The following is a 22,225-nucleotide window of genomic DNA, read 5'->3' as shown; positions in this document are numbered from 1 at the left end:
GATTTTTTGTAAATAGAATAATAAATAAATTTTCCGATTGTTGTACGGCTAAATATTTATATTGTTTTTAACCCGTAACACACTTTATGACCATTTGTTTGTTATATTTAGTTTGTTTTGTTTAGTGTTTGATATTCTATTTTGATTTTTAATTATTATAATAAAAACTAAGGGATCTAAATATATAATCAATAATTTATACGCTGTGATTAAGTCATATTTTTCCTAATGATTTAATTATTTTATACAATATTAGTTAAATCAATTTGATTTTATGTCAAATATTCTAATATTAGTAGTATTGATAAATAATTAAGTGAGGATTTAACCCGTGTTAACACAAATTTAATAATATTTTATTAATTCCAACATGTCCTCTTTATAACTCATCTTACTATATAACCACATTATATAGTATTTTAGACTTTTTAATTTTACATATTCATAATAATTAAATTTTTTATTAAGTTTATATATGTTAATTATGATATTTAAATAAATATCAATCGAAGTTTTTCTTAGGTTAAGAATCAAATCTCACAGATTTTAGAAAACAAAATGGAAATCAAATTGTTTTTTTTTTGTTTGGGAATGATTCAAATATTTTCAAAACACAACAACAGAATGTGTGGTTAAATGTATGATAGTTTTCATTTCCATATTGATTAATGTTATTTTTTAGTTAGAATGGAAAATGTAAAATATTTAGGAAACAAAATCTGGAATAATGTTAATTATGAAAAATTTTTAGGAGTTAATGTTGTAAATAACTTTTTAAATAAACAAAACTTAAAAGCATAACACAAAATATACTTAAAAAATGTTAATATAGATTCAAGACTTTGATATCATATTGTTGGTTTGTAACTCAAATTAAGCCCTAAGCCCATGAGATCAAAAAAAAAAAAAAGTTTTCGCATCAAAAATATTTGACTAGGATCAAATATAAATTACGCTTCTAGATATACTTAAGATGATGTATGTTTTATCGAAAAATATTTTCTAACAGTACTGATGATGACTTGAGATATTTAACACATCTACATATTATACGCTTAAATATTCAAATATTTATAAGAAAGATTAAAGGGGGTAGTAGAGGAAAACTGATAAAAGATCGCGCTGTAAAGACTTAGGGATTTCGAAGCATGGAGATGTTGAGGTGGTTGTGTTTTTCCCCACCACAGAAAAGCCGAAATGAAGATTCGAGGAGACAAGGATGGTCCGATCTGGTAAGTTTGGACCTTTTCCCCTCAAAATATTGTATATCACTGAAGTTTTTGATATTGATAAGAAACTAAATTGGTATAGGACGAGGAGGCCGAGGCTCACATCATGAATAACATGGCGTGGGTTAGTGTTCCTGTGCAATCAACTTGTGGTCCTACGGCAGATCATGAGAGTTATTTGGGGGGGTTTTGTAACCAAAATTACAGCCATGCTAGAGGACGATGCGGTTAATAGGGTTGCTCTGTGGGGCTTGGAAGGTTCTGGAAAAACGGTCATTGCAAGCACTTTGCACACCAACATTGAGAATCCAACTTGTGCTCTATAGTTTGATTTAGTGATTTGGGTTGAATGTTGTAAAAAGTTTGACTTCAGAAGGCAACTACACCAAATCGCTCGTAGGTTGACCCTTTTTTACGCAGAGGATGCACCCGACGCTGTAATAGCTGGTTTAATCTTCCGCAAGTTGCTGAAATTTAAAACGTGTCTCTTCATTCTCGATGACGCCCAGAGTTCCATCGATCTAGATCGTTTCGGTATTCCATGGAGAAATTATCAAGGAGACAATGGGGTGAGAGTGAAGATTCTTATCACCACTAGGACCGCGGTGTGTGCCGGAAGCTGCTAGTTGATCAAACCCTAAAACTTGACTTCCTACGCTTTTATGATGCTTGGAAGTATTTTTGCTCCGTGGTTGGAGACAATGCTACGTCAGCCACTATCGCACCCATTGCAAGGCAAGTTTGTAACAAACTTCAAGGTTATCCTTTTGCCATCACTGCTGTGGGGAAACTACTAGGACCATCGAGATTCCCTGCCGTCTACTGGGAGTTTGCTTTGCAAAACCTAAAAAGGGCAGACCGTGCGATCAAGTTTACTCGTGAAATCATATATGCTTCTCTAAAGTTGACATATGATTGTTTGCAAGACAAAAATATGAAACCATGCTTTTTATTATGTGCTTCGTATCCCATGAGTTGCGTAATCGAGGTCAAAGAGCTTGTGTGCCTTATGGTGTCAAAAGGAATCATAGAAGATTGCGAGGGTTGCCAAACCGAGGGCCTTGTGTTGGTCCAAGGCTTGAAAGACATTTGTCTTTTAGAAGACGGTCTTGATGATGATGAGAGGGTTACAATGCACGCAGTGATTCACGATTTCGCCCGATGGCTTATGTCCACAAACAAAGGTAACGTGCATGGCTGTATTCTACAAAACATTGAGCCAGAGGTGCAGCTACATGATTAGTCCTCCTCTCCCATGACAAACCCGTGATAATTGCTTCTCTGTTTTGAGAATATAGTCTATTTGTCTTCGTGATATTTTCCTTGGCTTTTTTTTGACAGTTATCTATGTATATTTAAACTCTACGACTAATACGTATAGGATGTTTTGGTTTCCCATGCATGGTTGGCTGAATTTAGAGTTATCTGGTTTTGATTATTACTATTGATATATCCTAGCTAGGTTTTAATGATATTTAAAGATGATATTTCGTAAAAAAAATTTCGATCGTACTGATAAAGATTTTTCCTTCTACAACATCTATATATGCGTAAGGATGTACAAAAGCGATTAAAGGAGTAGTAGCGGAAAGTGAAAAACAAAGAGACAAAAAAAAGAGTTAAGAAATTAGAAAGGAGCGGTAGCAATGTCCCAACCATGAGGACTCATAAACGTCATTCTTTCGTCTTCATCATCATCTTCATCCTTCAAATTTATGCATCGTCCTCTCTCTCCACTAGCTCTTAAACCCTCATGCGTCTCCTGTTTTTTTTTCCCCCACATATCATCCATTAGATAACGTTACAAAGAAACGAGAAATTGAAGAAACTTAGAGAATTAATCAAGTAAATAATTAATACCTTTGTGAAGATATCCATAGCTTCCTCCATTGTTTTCGTTTTCATCACAAACATAGCTTCTTCTCGAGCATTTTCTATTTGATCGAGATGCAACGTCATGGGCTCTGTCTCTATGGAAGGCCTCCTCTCTAATATATTCATTCTCTTGCTTACTTCCATCTCTCGAATTTAGCTTGAAGACAAACAAAACAAGTTTTTGATGAATCTCTCTGAGTCTTTGATTGATCTGATTATATATAGAAGAAAAGAGTGGATTTGTTCAGGGCGTACATATGAATCTTTTTAAAAATATCTCATGTTTTTGTAAGTCCGATGTGGGGACGTAAGAAAGAGAGAGAAGAAGATGCTGATTCACGTAACGTGGCGTGGTGGGGCGGATCACGGCGGTGGATTGGGAACACGTGGCGCGTGAAGGATGGTGGTGACGACGCACGTGGCGGATTGGTTTGTATACGAGTCAAAAGAATTCGATTTGCATGAAGATAACGTAACGAGAGACTTCTTTTACTTCTTCGGTTCTTTCCACGATTGTTAATTTCTATCATAAATTATATTTATTTTGTTGGAGTTGGTCGGCGGGTTGAGATATTTTCGTTTCTTTTTCTTTTTATAACGACAAAAGAATAAGTACGTGGAAGTTTTGTTTATGTCATTTACAAAGACATGATTAGGTGTGAATGTGTCTAGAAATATCTACCTCCCGATTATATTATATAATCATACTCAGAATCATATTTCTATTCACATAACTTAACCGTAATCAATAATGTTTACAAATTAAAATGATATATATATATATATATATATATATATTTTAAATGATATTTTTACATGATTAAGTTTAAAACGATGAAAAATGGTCTAGCTATAATAATTTAACCAAAAAGTTTACTAACTTTTACTAGTACGATCATTATGTTCTAGTCGTTTACTTAGGTTAGACAAAACCACATCACCATAATATTTTTAACATACGTTGATTTGTCATTAATGATTGTCATGTTTCAGTAATTAAGGATGCAAATTTCAACTGTAGTAGGAATCGATGAGATTCCACGATTGGTTGGTCTGTTTCTGAAGAATGTTAGCATGAGTTCCCTAGATGATTTGAACATGAGATTGGAAGCTGTGATAAGTATAAAAATAACAGGCTGCAATCCACTCCAAGCGTTAGTAAAGCTTCAAATTGACAGTTGTAATGAGAATTTCATTACTATAAAACTTATTCACGGAAAAATACAACTAAGGCTTGTTAAATTTATTTTGTGTAGATAAAAATAATTTTAAGTCTTCCAACTTCCAAGACATCTCCCTTCAAAAATCATTTGTTAAACTAATGGTAGATAAAATAATTGTACAAAGATAACACAATCATATAAGTTTATGCCTAACAAAAAATACAAAATCGTATCTTCTAGTTTGATTATGCTCAACATGGATTATTGTAAATTATGCAACAAATATCATATGAATATTTGAAGGAAGAAAATTATGCATATGAGAAAAGTGGATAATTTATTGTTAACAAACATCCGACTATACTAAATTTATGTATGATTTTGGAGGATAATTTAATTGTGGTAAGATATATTTAATTTGTTTGGAAATTTGATAGTTTACTTTAGTAAATTTTCAAATCAGTTAGTTTTAAACAAGTTGTAAGAAATGTAGATGTCAACCGTTGAAATGTGAGCCTATTATTGTTAATTATTTTCTTTGCAATTGGTTTAAAAGTGACTAATCTAGCAAACCACACATCAATGGATGTTTAGAGGTTACTATTTTGATTTTGATATTTTAAATTTGCCATTTTTAGTGATGCAAATATACAATTTTTTCTTCTACATCAATTACATTCAACAATGTTTTTTTTTTCTTCACCAAATTATATGTTTTGTTAAAATATATGTATAGTTTTTTCAAAATATATAGATTAAAAGCACATAAGTTTTTCATGTATCTCTAAAATAATAAGAATATTAGTGAATTTTAAAAATTGAATAAATACAATCCTTATAGTGAATATTGAAATAAATATCCAAATTTATTCTTAGTTAATCTATGTAATAATGATATTGGTTTGTCTCGTATACCGTTTTCCTTAGTTTGCATGTTCCCTTAGTATTTACAATTGATTATTGTTTTATAATTATTTTATAATATTTTATATTTAGTATTGTTAGAATTTATTTGTATTAGAATTTCATAAATACGATTTTAAAGTCAAAATTATAGAGTGACAATATTATTCGTCATGTAGTAAAATATAAAAAGGTGATAAAAATTAATAAATTGTTTAGACAAAAACCAGATCCATAGATACGTAGATTTACAAGGACAAAACATCATTTTAAGTAGCCAAAAATGGCAAATCCACAGAATCATCAAGAAAATAATAAATTCATAAGACTTAAGGTTACAAAATAGCATTTTCTACAATAATCCCTATGGAGATGTTTTGTAATTAGAGAAAAAAGGGGGCAATAAATTGACCGTTTTTGTTATTGAACGGTGGGAATGAAGAGAATAGAGGAGAGTGTCATGCTTTTTATTTGGTTTTAGTGTTAACTGTTAAGCATATAAACTCTACATTTCCATATATTGTTAGTCTTTATAGACCCAACAGCTTTACAAAAGAAAAGATAAGTCCATCCAGTTTGATACTAGGCAACATGGAGAACCTCACAAGCTAATCTTCCTTATAAGCGATGGATACTTTTGGCTCTCTCAATTGCATCTCGCACCTTTCTCATTGGTTCTTCATACAAATAGGCTGGGTTATCAAACTCTGATGCCAAGCTTTCTTCTCCAAGCAATGCTCGAAACGAGTCTGTCACAGATGATGAAAGTGACTCAAGATTGTATCCTCCTTCCAAGAAAAACACACAACGTCCTCCGCACACTTCTTTCGCCAACCGCTTTATATCTTTCGCCAGTGAGTAGTATGTTCCTGTCGTGAACTGTAAATTTGCTAGTGGATCCAGGACATGAGCATCATACCTTAAGCAGATAAAGCAATGAAACAGAGGAGTTGGTAAGTAATGATGATGATACAATTCAAAGAGAAACAAAAAAACGTTTTACACTCACTAACCCAGCAGAGACAAGAATGAGATCTGGCTTGAACCGTTGAACACATGGAACTATGATTTCTTCAAAAGCAGTTCTCATCGCAATATCACCTGACCCTCCAGGTAGAGGTAAATTTAGAGTGGTGCCTTCACCTTTTCCTTTGCCTATGTCACTGACTTTTCCTGTTCCAGGATAGCTTCCATCCTGAATTTTTCAGAATATAAAATGACTTGTGTCAATCTACTCATATTTTTGTGTCATTCAATCGATGATCTAAAAAGACATGTTATGCAATAATGTCAGAGAGGCTTACCTGATGAGTTGGCAAAAAGAATATATCAGGGTCCTCAGTAAATGCATCATTTGTGCCATTCCCGTGGTGAACATCAAAGTCAATTATGAAGACGCGTTTCAGACCATGTGCGAGTTGGGCGTGACGAGCTGAGATTGCCACATTTCCAAAAACGCAGAACCCCATTGGACCTTTTGGTACAGCGTGGTGTCCTGGAGGTCTTATCAATGCAAAACCAGTGGGAGGATCTGAGCTGTTTCTGGATGCTGCGATCTGAAACAAATACTCCTAAAGTTACCAAGAAATCTATAACCAGTTCCAACATAATGAAACTGAAGCAATAAAAAAAAAGACTAACATGGTGAAACGAGACATCACCACTGAATCAACTAAAGCCATTCCGGCTCCTGCTGCGATAAGTGAATCTTGGAATGTCTGGCACAGAGGGGAAGAGATTTTAAGCAGAAAAGATGGTGTCATTAGAGATGTAAACCGATGAGAACAGAGCAGTTACCGTAGAAGTGGCATATGTTGGTCCAGAGCCTTCGATGAAAATTAGTCCCGAATCTGAAGCCTCATCCATTGCCTAAACTAAGAATGCCTTTGTTATGGTCAATATAAACTCATACATTTCTTATCTGCAATCCTACTTACATTGCTATGTTATATGTCATGTATTGGTTACTTATGTAATAAAAAGTTGTGCAGTAAAAAAGCTAGTAATAATGAGGAAAGCAAATAACCTTCTCTAGGCCAAAGACATAAGCCCTGTCGTGAACATTTGCAATATCTTCTATACTTGCAGTCTTGAAATTTGCGAGTTCAAGAATCTGTGAGCCGCGGAACTGAAATACACAAGGAAAAAGGATTCACATATGAGCACTCATTGATAGATCCGAGATCATTTTCGGTAAAAGAGTGACAGAGATCTTCATCATACAAAAAGCAAAGTATCCAACAAAAAGAAGAAAAGAGACGAACAATGGAAAAATGAGGCTCTAAGACACTGATTGGTGCATACAACAAAAACATACCAACTACATCTATCTAACATTTTTCGGAAAGAATCCACTGGGAAATATTTAGCATTTAATTCATATGAGAATATGTGCAATTCTTTACGACTGCTGATCATATCAAATCTAATTCACCAGACAAGTGCAAGATCAATCCTACAAAATTATCCACAAGCATTATGGTTCAGAGAGATATTTTGGTCTCCACTTTCTGAAGAATCGACTCAATATTGTAAATTACGGTTAACGAAACTTCCATAGCTATATGTGCGTAAAGTAGATGGAATGTCACATGAAAAAGATAGAGATGGATTGTTTCATGCCTTAGGAGTGAGCTCATTCTTCTCAAGAGCATTAACAATGGCAGGAACTCTTGCACTGCATTCTGGATGTGATTTCTGTGAGAATTGAGAGGGAAAAAAACAACCAAATCTTAGACGTCAAAACCTTGTTATGCAAAAGAGATTTAAGAGGGACAAAAACAACCAAATACTGTAAGTCAGAACCTTGTTATGACCCAATGCTGCAGATACACTATAAATGAGACGAGCATCGGTTAAATGCTGGATAGAAGGTAAGAGAGGATCCTTGTCTGTACCAAATGAGCAACAAATAAAAGCTGTATTGGGTTTCATAAGATGTTTTCTCCCTGAACTCAGTCCATTTCCCAAATCGAAACCAATCCAATGATGATTCTTCTTGCGTATGCTTCTTCTACTCCCCGAAATTTCAGCACTTCCTTCATGAAAATTCCAATTATATAAAGAAAATAGTGAGAACATGTTTTGACAGTAATGTAAAGTAAAACCATTCACGACCATTTTTTTTTTTTTTAAAGAGGAGCAGACAAAACTAAAATTCTCATAAACCCTTACTTCTGAGAACTATCTAATGGATTACAAAAAAAAAGGACAAATTTTGATGGCATCAAACAAAGAAAGAAGAGACTTTACCAGGAACAAAGTGAGGTCGGACGATTAGCGCCATGGACATGACTGAGAACCCCTCAAGCTCAGAGGTTACTGAAGTCAACCACAAAAGTACTAAAAAGAAAACCAAAAGCTATTTAATTTTCTTAAGTGGATAGGTTTTGTACGGTCCTACTTCCACAAGAGCGAGTACACACACACATGTTTGGTATGTTAAAAATAGAAAGACTCATTTGATATATTAGCAGTGATGTTGGAAGTTCTAATCCCGGTGCTGCGAGGATCACTTGGTCATTTGGACTTCTATTTTGGATTTAGGTAATGGATCATACAAACGATTGAACCCAATTATCAAATTCCATTATGAAGGCAAAATCAGTTTTTATAATAAAAAAAAACACAAAATGGTAAAGAGAACTGAAAAATTACACAGGGGGAGCAACTATGTAACACAAAAGAAAGCTAAGTAGTCCCTATGAAAGCTTTTAAATTCTTTCCCCAAGAAGTGATTCAAGGAGAGCCGCCTCTTCCTCCTGCCAAACATCAATAACCACATTCAACATCACTTTAACAAAACAACCTCAAATTTATTAATGTTTGTTTCTATTCTCTACGTACCACCAAGGCATTGAATTCGGTTTCCTCGTCTATGCCGCTGATCACAGCTGGATCGTCTAAGAGCTCCTGCAAACCCCATTGGCATAGAATGGTAAGCTTACTTCATATTGAAGATTACACAAAAACATTGTTGTTAGGTTTACAAGAAATTCCCTCTTCTAAATCCGGAGAACCAAAAATATTCAAGCACTAAGTTCTCTTTCTCTTCACTCTATATTTGTCTAGTGAACATCATTAATATAACTTTGTATATTGGTCATGGCATACCACATAACTACTTAATTCAATTCTAACAGTTTCTAGTTTCCTGAATTCACAGATTGGTCAACGTCTGGTTTCAGCTTTTGCATAAAACCTTTTCATTAACCCAAAAGACCCGGTATGGGTAACCAAGTTGCATATGATAAAAGTACACAATGGAGGTTCACTTACATCATCAGCAATTTGCAGCAGCCCATCTTGATCCTGCATAGATGAAATTGCCATTTATCACTCTGTTTTTCTACATTTAGTTCCAAACGATTACATATCTTTTTTCTATGAACATAACAACATAAATTTAGATCACTTCAGCTATAGCTTGTCATAACTTTGACCAATAAACAACCAAAAATAACAAGCTTACCTTAGCAGCAACAAAGAGAAGTGGATCTGAAGGTGTGTAGACCATATAGTGTGATCCATCCTGAATCATAATTTATATTAAGATAACGAAAAAGGGGTACATCATACCTCTTAGTTTCATGTTCTAGAGAATTCAAACTATATATAGCACAATCAGAGTGTAACGGTCAACTTTGGACCCACAATGGAGCACTAAATATAAACTTGGTTCAGAGACACTTTGAGAAATTGAATGTCATCTTTGAGTGTTTCACAATATGCTATATCAGTGATATCTCCAAAAGATGTACAGAATACTCTAAAAGGCACCTCAAAACATATCAATATGCAAAAGGCCAAAAGAAAGGGTATACCAGATGGAAACACGTAATTTCAATCCCTTCAGTTGGCAAGCCTTCAACATCTTGGCCATCATCTGCAAACAGTTGTTGCTCGACACAATTAATAATATGAAAAAAGTACGACACAGAAACTTTAAAGATTTAGTATATGAGCAGACCCGTAATATCATCTCATGGTTAGAATGAAGTAGTTCGAGAGAACAAAACATCAGAGGAAGAATGCAGATAATAACATACATGTACTAAAATGCAAGTTCACGTGACCATCGTTTTGATATTTGATACATGAATACAAAGCCTGGTATCCTATATCCACCGTATACTAACGAAGCCAAAATCATATAGCGAGCTCATATAGAGGAGACGCCAGAATATTAATCAGAAGAATTTTCTTCATGTGTAAATTAAATATTAGAAGAAAAAGGGTGTTTGCCTGTGCGAAAATCGAAGACATTATCTTCCGTGTAGCAAAAGCCTCCCCTTGCAGTGTAACAGAACCTGATTTATAGTGATAATAACCCATTAAACTGTTTCAGACACAAAGAGACATTAGGATATTAAAAATGTCATGCTTGAAACAGGGCACAGTCATACCCGCTGTGTACTAGATGCATATGGATCTTTGCAAGAGCATAAGCAGCAGCAGGAAGAAGAGATTCAACCTCTTCATCGCTGACCTAAAAGAGAGAACCATTCAGGTTAGCATACAAAGGTCCCCAATATAAGCAATTTTCTAGAAAATGACTATTCTAGAGAGGGTGAATTGTGGAATCAATATCAAAGTTCACAAAAGCATAGTGTTTATGCATCCCAAAAGGCTTCTCTACACTAGGCTATGTGCAGTCCTGAAGCAACGAATGAGAGAAAGATTCATGGAGGAGAGAGAGAACTTACAGCTGACCATCCATCAATATTTGTGCTCTTCAAAATCTGAACTGGCCTGAAACAAGGAACGAATGAGTCAATCAAACAGTAAAGAAGAAGTTGCTAAATTGATAAGAGAAAGATAGAAAAAACAGCAATTACTCACGTATCAACAGGGCAAAGAAGCATACAATCCTCTCCTTTACTACTAGTAAATACTCTTCTTATCACACAATCCAAAGGGCTACTGTTTGTTGGATCAATCTGTCTCAAAACAAAAACCTTTTTAGATTCTCCTTTCCCCCAAACACCAAATACTTATCCAAGTCCAAAACCAAAGTGAAACTATTGACTTACCACAGTGGCGATTCGCTTCTTAGAGGCCATAAGAACCCTACCAGTTTCATCAATCACAAACCCAGCAGGTGGTTTAGGTATGGTAGGAGGAGAGTTAAACGTTGCTAGAGACCTCGAAGAAGAAGAATAATCAGAATCATCGTCTTCGTCAAGACCATCCGCATCTCTCAATTCCCAATCGTCCACAGGTTTCGCAGTTTTCCCCTTTTTCTTACGTTTCTTGTTCGTACTACTATTACTATTGCCACCACCGGTACCCGTTGAGGCCTTCTTCGTCGGCTGTCCCGTTTGCGGATTCACCGCGGAGATGATAACGAGACGAAGATGGCGGGTGCTCTTCGGAGATGAGACAGATAACGAGACGGGAAACGACGAAGACGGGTTGAGAAATTGATGGATATTGGAACATGAGAGAGTCGAATTTGGTGAAGGAGAAGTTAACGAGTATGAGAAAGCCATCGAAGAGAGAAGAAAGAGAGAACCTTTCTCTTGGGTGCTGCTTCAGAGAGTGTGAGCTAAGTGAATTCGCCGGCCGGAGATATGTGTGGTAAGTTTTGACCGTAAAGTTGTGATTTTTTCAAGTAAGGCATCAAACAGAGTGTAATTACCAAAAATCATATTTTTATTTTATTTTTATTTTTATTTTTATTTCAAGTCACTTTGTAATAAATCATAAGATGTGAACCGACCAGTTAAACCAATAGTGAAAGAACAAGGTTCTCAGACTCGGAGCATATATCAGCATAGTCTAATTACAACTATGTAAAACATGTCTCAATATTCAAATACTTGAGCAGCTTTTAGTGAAGCAAGTTCATCGCAATCCGCTGGGATCCATCCGATTGATTGTTTCTCGTTATCGTAGATTATCATCTGATCTTGCATTGATATATCTGTCGATTCAAAAAGAGTAAAAGGGAATTAATATGTCTATTATACTCGAAACCTCAAGATCCGGAAATTGCCAATGGTAGTGTTAAAGACTGTACGTACCACCGATGAGGTTTAAGTTCTGTAGACCAATTTCTGTGCCATTCAAGATTCCCAAGCATACATTCCCTTTCATCTGCAACGTTTTAATAAATCTTTGTTTTAGCATTGTACAAAAAACACAAGATCGTGGATAAACGGATGGGAAACAGGATAGAGAAATTGCTTACAGAAATTATTAGATAAGCTTCTGGGGGTATCTCAAATAGAGATTTGGATCTCCAGCTTGTTTTGAAGCTAAGAGCTAGAGGCTTGAAATACTTCTTGACTTCTTCAATGTTCATGAACGGTCTTCTTCCTTGCCAGCATAGAGGCAGCGTGTGATCATCACGTGCTTCTTTCAACGGTTTTCCGCTTAGTTCTCTCTTTAGCTACGAAAAATAACAACAAGACTTGATGAAAAATTGGTCTCTTCGCTCTTTATCTTCCAAGGTTACAGCAAGTTCCTTACCAAATATGTTACGGCTTGGTACGCCTTAGAATTGAAGTATGTGTAAGAACTTCCACTGTCAAAGACTGTTAATAGATTCTTCAGTCCCGTTGTTCTTCCCCCGAATAGAAGTTCCCCTCCCATTGCAGGAGAGTAGTGTTTTCTGAGAAAAAAAAGTTGAAATATTATAGCAAAAAGAGACAAGAGAGTGATGGCGTAAACGATAAAAAATAAGACAAGAGCTATATAATTACGAGTATTCACGCGACATTGGTGTCCAAGAGACTCTTGAAGAATCATAAAGATCGTTGCCAAAAAAGAGGATTCCTCCGCCTAAACTGCTTAGGCAATGACCAATAACATTCTTGACATAACCTTGGCTATGAAGCTGTGACAGAATGCTTACTTTCCCCCTACCAAGTCCCAGTACTCCATCTAGAGGATGATGACTCGAAGCCCCTGGGATTTGATCGTATCCGCATCTGTTGCACGCAAAACTCTATTAAGGACTCGCTAGGAACTACAATTGCTTAAATCAATTTGAATATTGTCGGTCCAAGAATGTAGAAATAGATATATACCCTAGAGCAAGACGGGGAGTGAGCCGAAGACCCTTTGTATAGTTCAAAGAGAAGACATCTCTAACAAGAACACCGAGAGAAGATCCTCCATCAGCATACTCAACCTCATAGTCACATTGCTCTGGAGCCTCACATCTCTGGTTACCATTCAAGTGCAACGCCTTACACAGTGGATCATTGCAAGGAGTAAGATCGCCACTAGGCTGGTATAGTGGATGAGGCGCCTGAGATCAGAAACGGTTTGTGAATTCGCTAGATGAAACTATGACAATGGATCTAGAGAAATAAAGAATTGAAGATGAAAATTATTATCTTACCTCCAAGCAACGAACACAAGGAGCATCACATTGTAGCCAAGTGAGATCACTACCAGTATCAAGATCAAGATAATAAGGTCGTGGTGGTTGTCCTATGTGGATAGTAACATTGTAATATCTGTTCCAAATTAAAGTATAGGACAAAAAAAACAAAATTTAGAGCATTACTGAGAAAGGCAAGCAATAATTTTGTGAAAGAGTTTGGAAATATATATATAGATATATATACCCAAGAGGATAAACGTTGCCATGAACAGGGAACACTACTGAAGAGACAGCTCTGGTAAATCTATCAGAGAATCCAGCTGTTTTCCTCCATCTGAAATCAACTGCCGACGAAAAACCCAGAACCAAAGACATAACCATCAACACAATCATAAAACGGACATTCATTTTCTCCATCTTTCACGGATTGTGGCGAAATAATAAAATAGAAAAGTAGTTAATTGTATTAGCCAATCACGTGATGGTGATGATGAAAATGGAAAACGACAAAGGCCAAGACATTTACGGGTTGAAGATATTTATTACAAAAGAATTGTCTTTTTGTTGATGCTTATGGGGGGGGGGGGGGGGGGGGGGGTACTTGCATCAGCAAAGAAACCTTTTTTTTTTATTTGGTTTGCAACAAGTAGACAGGTAATAAGGATTCTTGGCTTAAACCACAGGGGACTTGAGGCAAAAAATATTCCAGAACCAGTATCTTGCCAAAATCAAGAATCGAGATAAGGAATAATGCTGATGAGAAAGAGTAGAGCCAAAGTATATCTTGCAGCTGAAGTAAGCAATCTTGTTGGCATCTTTCTTCTTCGATTCAAATTGTCACAGAACAATGAGTGAGCTTCACAATCAGTGAAGAAGCATCTTTTCACAACCATCAATTCATCATCATCAGTCCAAATCTGCTATTAGAAGAAAAGAAAATGATAAATTTCAAAGCTCAACAACATTTTCATTTGGCTATCAACCCATCCAGAGGAAAGCTATAGTTAAATAAAGATCTTACAGTAGTAAATGCCCAGAGAATGAGAGCTGTAGATAAAACAAGAGTCAAGAAACTCGTATGTTCATTCGATATCATCTTCATCATCCAATCCGTTTCTGTAGCTAACCAACTCAGCATCAACCTTAGCCTTTCTAGGACTCATCAAAACAAGCTCAGCTAATCTCCTCCTAGCTAAATACACATCATTTGGATCAACCAATTCCCCTCTCTTATAGGCCTCTCTTAGAAACACCGTATGAAGCTTCCCGTAATTCCCACGAGTCGATATGTAGAATATCCCCTGATGCTGCAGAAGAAACTCTTTCAACTTCTTAGGCAAATTCATAACATTCCTAAAATGAGCAATTCTCTCAAGCGTGATCTTCTTCTCCACAGTCAAAGACAGCAACTCATGGATACAAGCAACAGCTCTCTTCTCTAATCTGTTCTGAGCTTCCATCGATCTCAAATCGTAACCCGATATATCCTCATAAGGTGACCAATAAGGAAGTCTCTGCCATTTCCAAACAGCAATTCGAAAATACTTTCCAATCTTGAAACCAGGAGGAAAATTCACAACGAAGGAGAATCTAACATCCTCTGCATCAATACCTTTAGTTCTATACTCAATCTCTCTAACTCTCTCAATTGCACAAATCGATAAACTAGGATCTTTCTCCACAATCTCAATGTACTTATCTCGAGTCTCTTCAGCATCAATGAGCCTAAAGAACTGTGGATGTTTCAGAACCACAGAGTACTCGAAATCTTCAGGGAGACCGAACTCAGCCCGAGCGATCCTGACATGCTCAAGACGGATCCGACCCGTATTCGACATCATCACGAGTTTCCTCAACCGGGTCACGGCGTCGGGTATTTGGGAGAGAAGAGCTTCGTGCTCGTCGCGGATTTGATCCAAAGCCTTTCGGGTTAATCGACAGTAGAGGATTCTTTGAACTGGGTGCTCGTATATCTCGAAAACGTGTGGGAATTTGAGGAGGAAAGCGCCTGGCTCGTGTTGCTTGAACCCGAGACCTAGACGACGAGCTAGCGTGTCTAGGAGAGAGATTGCGATGGTGTTGTTTGGTTGTGAGAGGATCAAGCTGTGAAATTTGATGACTTTACGGATCTTTTTCTCGACTTCCATGTAATTGTCGTAGCCATGGTCACGAACTCGATCCTGTTTCTTGGGAATGGTGGTGGATTGAGAAAAGTTTTTAACCAGGATTGAAGGAAGAATCGTACTCGCTAGTTTGCTCTTGGGGTTTAAGGTTATTGAAGAAGCATTCCTCAGAAAAAGCTTCATCCTTTTTTCTGGTCTGAGTGGCTCGAGTCAGGGTTCAGCATCACTCTGTTTACTAGGTTTGGGTCGGAAACTGGATATCGGGTCGGATCCTAGACTGATCCGGCTCACATGATTGGTTTAGATTTTACATCGTTTCAATAAATATTGGAAACACTACTAGAATGATGTTGTCTGTGTATCTCTCTCTCCATTATTTACATTTTACAGTCACAGACGAAGATGTATATTTAAGTGGAGACAGTTTTGACGAATGAAACGATGACAGTAACAGCATCAAGTTTACCACCTTTGTGTCCATCATATCCTTCTTCTTTAGCTGCGTCTGCAAACGGTGTTCTCTCTGTTTCTGATCCTCCCACCTCTTGTGCCTTTGCAGCCACTAACTCTGCTATTTCCTGTTAATAAAAATCCACCAACATTGATGTACGAATAGATAGGTTTCTCAAAACCAATTTGATAATAAGACCCAAAACTACTAGGCCAACCAAAATAGAGTAAGAATTCAAGACATTGAGCACCTGAGGTTCCAAACTCTGCTCCAGTGACCCGCAAACTATTGAAACTATTTCTTTCTCGTACAAATTGTCAAAGAGTCCATCAGTTGCTGCGATGACAACATCGCCCTCATCCAGTTTCACATTGTAAACCTGCACATTGCGACATTGCGTAAAGCAAGAGCACATATTCTGGTTTACATGAACCATTCAAGTCTCAAGACTGTAAAGATTTCATTGCTTAAGTAGTAAAAGCATCGTACCTCTGCAAGGTTTAGGACATCACAGCCTTGCGTAATATGTAAGGGAAAACAAAAATGATGAAACATTGGAGACGACTTCTGCAATACTGTGCCGTCCCTAATAACCATGAATCCTGTATCTCCGATATTGGCAATGTGGAGTTCCTACAAAATAATTTTACATGATCACAGACTGACTCTATCTCAAAAGGATTTCCAATGTAACATATATTGTTAGGGACCAAGTCTCACATTATTGTCAAGATGAGCAATTAAGGCTGTCGATGATCCAGAGGACTTAGTCTCATTGACACTTGTATGAAGAACTTGAACTGGGTCAGTCATTTTAGCAGTTTCATCCGAAATAATCTTCTGACAGTTGCTCATGAGTTCTTGAGAATACATTCCCTTATTGATTCCTGAATATGAACCAAACATATATTCGACAAGAAAATAATACACGTGAGTGAGTTTCTGCAAAACTTTGGAAAGCTATGTGAAAAATACTTTAATGTACCTTCAAATGACCACTCAGAGACTCCATCAGCAATACCTATCCAGTTGTGGTGAATGGTAAAATAAGCATCTTCCCGACCTGCCAAAGCCTGGACATCATTATTTCTAAATTATTATCCACATAACATAGAGATAAGGACTTAAAATTTCAAAAATTGTCAGAATGTTAGAAATGACGTTTTTGAGGTGGCGGGAAATGAGAATGTGATTAAGATATGAAAGATCTTGAGATATCCCTTGTAGTATACTATATAATGGAGTGTTAATAACTCAGCATTTCAACAAATCTCCCTACTTTTAGTATACTAAAAAGAAAAGGATCACAGGTACCTTATAGGGCCTTTGGAGTGAAGCCAAACCAGAGTCCAAGTAAAATTCTTTGGACACAAGTTCTTCCCTGTTTAGATGTCAAACATCCAACCAAAACAATACAAGCATGCAGTATGATTCCTAGCCCGGTATAAAAATATACATAGATACATGTAGCTGTATCTATGCAAGACAATAGTCCAGTTTGTTTAACACAAGAGTAAAATATATGACTTACTAACCTGTCAGAAGTCACTTCAATTGGTTCAAGAGTGGCCGTTTCAGGTGCAGGAACTTGGAGATCTTCGCCTTCTGTTTCATCGGCGGTTTTAGATATGCTCCCATTATCAATTATTTCGCCCTTCACAGTTATTTCATCTTCTATGATTGAAGCCACATTTTCTCCATCATTTTCCTTCATATATGATAAGTAATTAGAGTGGTGGCACTATATTCTGTTCAACAACACTCTCTGATGTCTCCTCCCCCTACACTGTTAAAACTACTTAATGGTTTAGCGTAAGGACTCACCATCTCAGACGTATCAACTGCAGGGTTTTCAGCGATCTCATCAACGCTAGGATGTGTTGCTTCTGGTTCAACTAAAATATTCTCCTCAGGTTCAAAAGTTTTCATAGGGCTTTCCTCAGACGTATCAATTACAGGCTTTTGAGCGATCTCATCAACGCTACAATGTGTTGCTTCTGAAGTTGAAGTGACTTCATCAGGAAACATAGCAGCTGGAGCTGTTGGTTCAACTACAAGATTCTCCTCAGCTTCAATTTCTTTCACAGGATTTTCCCTCACAGCCAAATTTTCATCAATTTCAATGGTGGATACAGGCGCAACTTCCTCCAAATTTTGGGACTGTGAGCCAGGTTCAACTAAAATGTTCTCTTCAGCTTCAAAATTTTTCATAGGGTTTTCCTCAGACGTATCCATTACAGGCTTTTGAGCGATCTCATCAACGCTGCAAGGTGTTGCTTCTGGAGCTGATATGAGTTCATCAGGAAACACAGCAGCTGTAGCTGTTGGTTCAACTACAAGATTCTCCTCAGCTTCAATAGTTTTCATAGGCTTTTCCCTCACAGCCAAATTGTCATCAATTTCGATGGTGGATACAGTCACAACTTCCTCAATACCATGGGTCTGTGAGCCATGTTGTGAAGTAGATGATCTCGGTCTTGTTTGAACCTCCATACGATTCTCAGTGATTTGTTGATAACCATTTGTCTCAGGGTCTCCTATTTTATTAACTGAAACATTCTCCATGACTTTAGAAGAAAGAGGCTCCACATTATATGACTCCACCTTGATTTCATTCTCATTAACTGGCTCAGATTCCTCAGAAACAACTGCATTTTCTTCAGTAGAGCTAGTAGGAATAGCTATGGAGCTCAGATTGGATACATTAGCAAGTTTGGCTTCAACTTTATCTTCTTGGCTCCGTGATACATTCACCGAAGTTAAAGTTTCTTTTTTCTTCTTAGTAGGAGCACGAACCCTTTTACGATCCTTAATTTTGATGACATTGCTACTAAGGTTGGAAGGAGCAGCACTTTCCTCTTTCTCAGAATTTGTTTCGATATTAGAACTGACCAGTTTCTTCTTCGCATCAGATTTTTCCTTCAATACAGGAACAGGATCAAGATCTTTTACCCCTTGTTTCCTTGAAACTTCACTGGCTTCTTCTGCTATATTCGCATGTTGCTTCTTCTCTACTTCTTCTACGCATCTCGCTTTTTCTTCAGCCTCTAGATATTTCTCAATTTCACTTGCATCCCCAAACCGGAAGACATAACTTCCATCCTTAAGCTCTGCAGATCCAAAAGCATAGCTCAGATTTCAAAGTACATAACTTTTTTTATTCTTAGCACCGGAAGCAATCATCAGACATTTTAAAACTAAGCAAGATCTTATGTTTGATATTCAAATTCGAAGTAAAACTTGTCATAATCTCGTAATTGAGGTTTCAGACACTTCAAAAGTTAGGATAGAAAAGTAAAGCACAAAACTTTGCCGAAGAGACTAGACTAGTTTCAGGGAGGAAGGGAAAACAAAAGAAGACACGAAGACTTACGAGTGCTGGACAGGAGATCGAACTTCTCCGGTGGGCATGGAGAAGAAGAGGAAGCTGAAGACTGTGAATGTGAAACGGACTTAGCCAACTGTAGTTGAGAGGACAATCGGAACTCCGTAACGGAGAACTTAACTCCACCGGGAAGTCTCCGGAAGAAACCCCATGGACGGTGAAGAGAAGAAGGAAAAATCAGAAAAGTAGGAGCTTGGAGAGAAAATATCAAGTGATCGGCCATAACTTAAAACATTGAAGTCTGTCTGTAACAACAACAACAACAACAACAACAGTGTCACAGGTGGTTTTAGACGATGGAGAGCACTTGTAGATGATAATTGGGTAACGTTAAAACAGTGTCACAGGTGGTTTTAGACGATGGAGAGCACTTGTAGATGATAATTGGGTAACGTTAAAACCGGTGGTAACCCTCTGTTTCAATCAGATGTGTTCGTTCGATTCACACATACATGTGGCTATTGTTTGTTTTTAATAATTTGCCTATAAAAGTCATCTCTTTTATTTTGGCTCTGTTCTATCCTGTGGCCGAACCAGTCGTCAATCAAATCCCACAGCAAGTCGTTTCGTTCAGAGATGGTGACTCTAAACGCGTCTTCTCCTCTCACGACGAAGTCGTTCTTACCTTACCGACACGCTCCTCGCCGTCCGATCTCTTTCTCCCCTGTTTTCGCGGTTCATTCGACTGACCCCAAGAAATCTAGCAACCAATCAGCCTCTGCCTCGGCTAAATGGAGTCTAGACAGTTGGAAATCGATGAAAGCTTTGCAATTGCCGGAGTATCCAGATCAGAAGGATCTCGAATCGGTTATACAGACGCTTTCGTCTTTTCCTCCTATAGTATTCGCTGGTGAGGCGAGGAAACTGGAGGAGAAGCTTGGACTAGCGGCTATGGGTCAGGCCTTTATGCTCCAAGGTGGTGATTGTGCTGAGAGTTTCAAGGAGTTCAACGCTAATAACATTAGAGATACCTTTAGGGTTCTTCTTCAGATGGGTGTTGTTCTCATGTTCGGTGGCCAGTTGCCAGTTTTCAAGGTCGATTTTTTATTTGCTCAAGACTCGAATTTTTCTATATGTTTTGAGTTTGGTTTATGGAAAGTTTATGAATTTGTTGGTTTCATAAATATTTTAGGTGGGAAGAATGGCTGGTCAGTTTGCGAAGCCGAGATCAGATCCATTCGAGGAGAAAGATGGCGTCAAGCTGCCGAGTTACAGAGGTGATAACATAAACGGTGATGCTTTTGATGAGAAATCGAGGATCCCTGATCCTCATAGGATGGTTAGAGCGTATACTCAATCTGTGGCTACGTTGAATCTATTGAGAGCATTTGCAACTGGAGGTTATGCAGCTATGCAGAGAGTTAGCCAGTGGAATCTTGATTTCACCCAGCATAGTGAACAGGGTGACAGGTTCGTAAACATTCTCTCTTTGTGTATAATCTTGTTTGTTATGATGTTAAATCAAATTGGAGATGAGGTTTTCTTAAGTCAGAAACAGTTTCTTACAACTACTTGTTGTGACTAAAACAGGTACCGTGAATTGGCCAATAGAGTTGATGAGGCTTTAGGATTCATGGGTGCAGCTGGACTTACCAATGCTCACCCAATCATGACTACTACTGAGTTTTGGACATCCCACGAGTGCTTACTGTTGCCTTATGAGCAAGCGCTCACTAGAGAAGATTCAACATCCGGGCTTTACTATGATTGTTCTGCGCACATGGTTTGGGTTGGAGAACGAACTCGCCAACTTGATGGTGCTCATGTTGAGTTTCTGAGGGGAATAGCTAACCCTCTTGGAATCAAGGTTCGTGATCATTAGAACTGTGCTCTTTAGGATTATCAATTGCCTCAGTACAATGGATTTTTGTATGAGAAATTGTCAGATGGTGATTGGTGTACTTTGATGTAGGTGAGTGATAAAATGGTCCCTAGTGAACTGGTTAAGCTGATAGAGATACTAAACCCTCAGAACAAGCCTGGAAGGATTACAGTTATAGTGAGAATGGGAGCTGAGAATATGCGTGTTAAGCTTCCTCACTTGATCAGAGCAGTACGTGGAGCTGGTCAGATTGTGACTTGGGTTAGTGATCCAATGCACGGAAACACAATCATGGCTCCAAGTGGGCTAAAAACTCGTTCTTTCGATGCAATCAGGGTAATATTTCCTACTCACTTCATCTTCTGACTTTAGATATAATCTTGTAGATAATTCATGTATTTGCCACAATGAATTGAATTTATATGGTGTGTTTCAGGCGGAACTGAGAGCGTTCTTTGACGTGCATGATCAAGAAGGGAGTTTCCCTGGTGGGGTTCATTTGGAAATGACCGGACAAAACGTGACAGAATGTGTCGGAGGGTCACGCACCATCACTTACAACGACCTAAGCTCGCGTTACCACACTCACTGTGACCCAAGGCTCAACGCTTCTCAGTCTCTTGAGCTTGCGTTCATCATTGCAGAGCGTCTGCGAAAAAGAAGGCTCGGTTCCGGAAACCACCTATCATCTATTGGAGTCTAGAGGATAAGACAATACTTTGTCCGAGTCAGGGATATGTGTGTGTATAGAGTGGCTCTATACTAAGTTGCTAAGTTTTCAGTAATCGAGTTGTTTTATTACGCTTTACTTGGGGCTATGCTTTGTTTTATCTTGGGGCTATGGTTTGTTTTATTACGCTTTACTTGTTTAAAATATCGTGAGTGGTCTCGACTTAATAAACTCGTTAAATCAGTTTGTAAGAAAAAAATCGAAAGGTG

The 22,225-nt window shown here is 37.5% G+C and overlaps 6 protein-coding genes and 1 pseudogene across 14 annotated transcripts; 1 reads left to right on the top strand and 6 right to left on the bottom strand.

Moving 5' to 3' along the window:
• Positions 1-2,716: 2,716 nt before the first annotated feature.
• On the bottom strand, positions 2,717-3,360 carry LOC104716811 (uncharacterized). Its single transcript, XM_010434258.2, has 2 exons — positions 3,090-3,360; positions 2,717-2,991 (listed from the first exon to the last, which is right to left on the bottom strand). Exons 1-2 carry the CDS (start codon positions 3,246-3,248, stop codon positions 2,857-2,859), a joined length of 294 nt encoding a protein of 97 aa, XP_010432560.1. The 5' UTR covers positions 3,249-3,360; the 3' UTR covers positions 2,717-2,856.
• Positions 3,361-5,616: 2,256 nt separating this feature from the next.
• LOC104716810 (histone deacetylase 14, chloroplastic) lies at positions 5,617-8,610 on the bottom strand. 6 transcript variants are annotated; one of them, XM_087470625.1, is made up of 9 exons: positions 8,423-8,610; positions 7,976-8,208; positions 7,793-7,867; positions 7,197-7,298; positions 6,968-7,039; positions 6,832-6,888; positions 6,475-6,726; positions 6,184-6,365; positions 5,617-6,089 (listed from the first exon to the last, which is right to left on the bottom strand). In XM_087470625.1, the coding sequence occupies exons 1-9, from the start codon at positions 8,460-8,462 to the stop codon at positions 5,789-5,791; spliced, it is 1,314 nt and encodes a 437-aa protein (XP_087326751.1). In that variant the 5' UTR covers positions 8,463-8,610; the 3' UTR covers positions 5,617-5,788. The 6 variants fall into 6 exon arrangements, with proteins under 6 accessions (XP_087326751.1, XP_087326752.1, XP_087326755.1 ...); XM_087470626.1 differs by having other exon boundaries at positions 7,976-8,204; positions 8,423-8,537; XM_087470629.1 differs by having other exon boundaries at positions 6,968-7,054; positions 8,423-8,514.
• A 126-nt stretch (positions 8,611-8,736) lies between these two features.
• Positions 8,737-11,822, bottom strand: LOC104729910 (uncharacterized). The gene is made up of 10 exons (XM_010434254.3): positions 11,203-11,822; positions 11,012-11,109; positions 10,876-10,921; positions 10,576-10,658; positions 10,415-10,479; positions 9,994-10,055; positions 9,642-9,701; positions 9,449-9,481; positions 9,017-9,082; positions 8,737-8,931 (listed from the first exon to the last, which is right to left on the bottom strand). Exons 1-10 carry the CDS (start codon positions 11,659-11,661, stop codon positions 8,884-8,886), a joined length of 1,020 nt encoding a protein of 339 aa, XP_010432556.2. The 5' UTR covers positions 11,662-11,822; the 3' UTR covers positions 8,737-8,883.
• Positions 11,823-11,877: 55 nt separating this feature from the next.
• On the bottom strand, positions 11,878-14,149 carry LOC104716808 (aspartic proteinase Asp1). Its single transcript, XM_087470631.1, has 8 exons — positions 13,750-14,149; positions 13,521-13,638; positions 13,204-13,427; positions 12,877-13,104; positions 12,644-12,785; positions 12,363-12,563; positions 12,196-12,268; positions 11,878-12,095 (listed from the first exon to the last, which is right to left on the bottom strand). The coding sequence occupies exons 1-8, from the start codon at positions 13,920-13,922 to the stop codon at positions 11,977-11,979; spliced, it is 1,278 nt and encodes a 425-aa protein (XP_087326757.1). The 5' UTR covers positions 13,923-14,149; the 3' UTR covers positions 11,878-11,976.
• Positions 13,949-15,824, bottom strand: LOC104716806 (protein ROOT PRIMORDIUM DEFECTIVE 1 pseudogene; annotated as a pseudogene). Of its 2 annotated transcripts, none has more exons than XR_015569233.1 (2): positions 14,527-15,824; positions 13,949-14,425 (listed from the first exon to the last, which is right to left on the bottom strand). The product of XR_015569233.1 is annotated as a protein ROOT PRIMORDIUM DEFECTIVE 1 pseudogene, transcript variant X2 (transcript). The 2 variants fall into 2 exon arrangements; XR_015569232.1 differs by having other exon boundaries at positions 13,949-14,422; positions 14,527-15,811.
• A 64-nt stretch (positions 15,825-15,888) lies between these two features.
• LOC104716807 (putative protein phosphatase 2C 62) lies at positions 15,889-19,903 on the bottom strand. Of its 2 annotated transcripts, none has more exons than XR_015569231.1 (9): positions 19,453-19,846; positions 17,904-19,189; positions 17,615-17,787; positions 17,394-17,460; positions 17,065-17,142; positions 16,800-16,966; positions 16,569-16,712; positions 16,330-16,458; positions 15,889-16,206 (listed from the first exon to the last, which is right to left on the bottom strand). XR_015569231.1 is itself a non-coding variant. In XM_010434251.3 (9 exons), exons 1-9 carry the CDS (start codon positions 19,685-19,687, stop codon positions 16,039-16,041), a joined length of 2,457 nt encoding a protein of 818 aa, XP_010432553.1. In that variant the 5' UTR covers positions 19,688-19,903; the 3' UTR covers positions 15,889-16,038. The 2 variants fall into 2 exon arrangements, 1 of the variants encoding a protein (XP_010432553.1); XM_010434251.3 differs by having other exon boundaries at positions 17,065-17,152; positions 19,453-19,903.
• An 80-nt stretch (positions 19,904-19,983) lies between these two features.
• On the top strand, positions 19,984-22,215 carry LOC104716804 (phospho-2-dehydro-3-deoxyheptonate aldolase 2, chloroplastic). The gene is made up of 5 exons (XM_010434248.3): positions 19,984-20,499; positions 20,597-20,874; positions 20,995-21,271; positions 21,377-21,622; positions 21,723-22,215. Exons 1-5 carry the CDS (start codon positions 20,041-20,043, stop codon positions 21,987-21,989), a joined length of 1,527 nt encoding a protein of 508 aa, XP_010432550.1. The 5' UTR covers positions 19,984-20,040; the 3' UTR covers positions 21,990-22,215.
• Positions 22,216-22,225: the final 10 nt, after the last annotated feature.

Source organism: Camelina sativa, chromosome 10 (genome assembly GCF_030686135.1).
Source record: "Camelina sativa cultivar CO46 ecotype springtype chromosome 10, ASM3068613v1".
Lineage (NCBI taxonomy): Eukaryota > Viridiplantae > Streptophyta > Magnoliopsida > Brassicales > Brassicaceae > Camelina > Camelina sativa.
The sequence above is the reverse complement of the archived record's forward strand: the minus strand, read 5'-3'. Positions and strand labels throughout refer to the sequence as shown.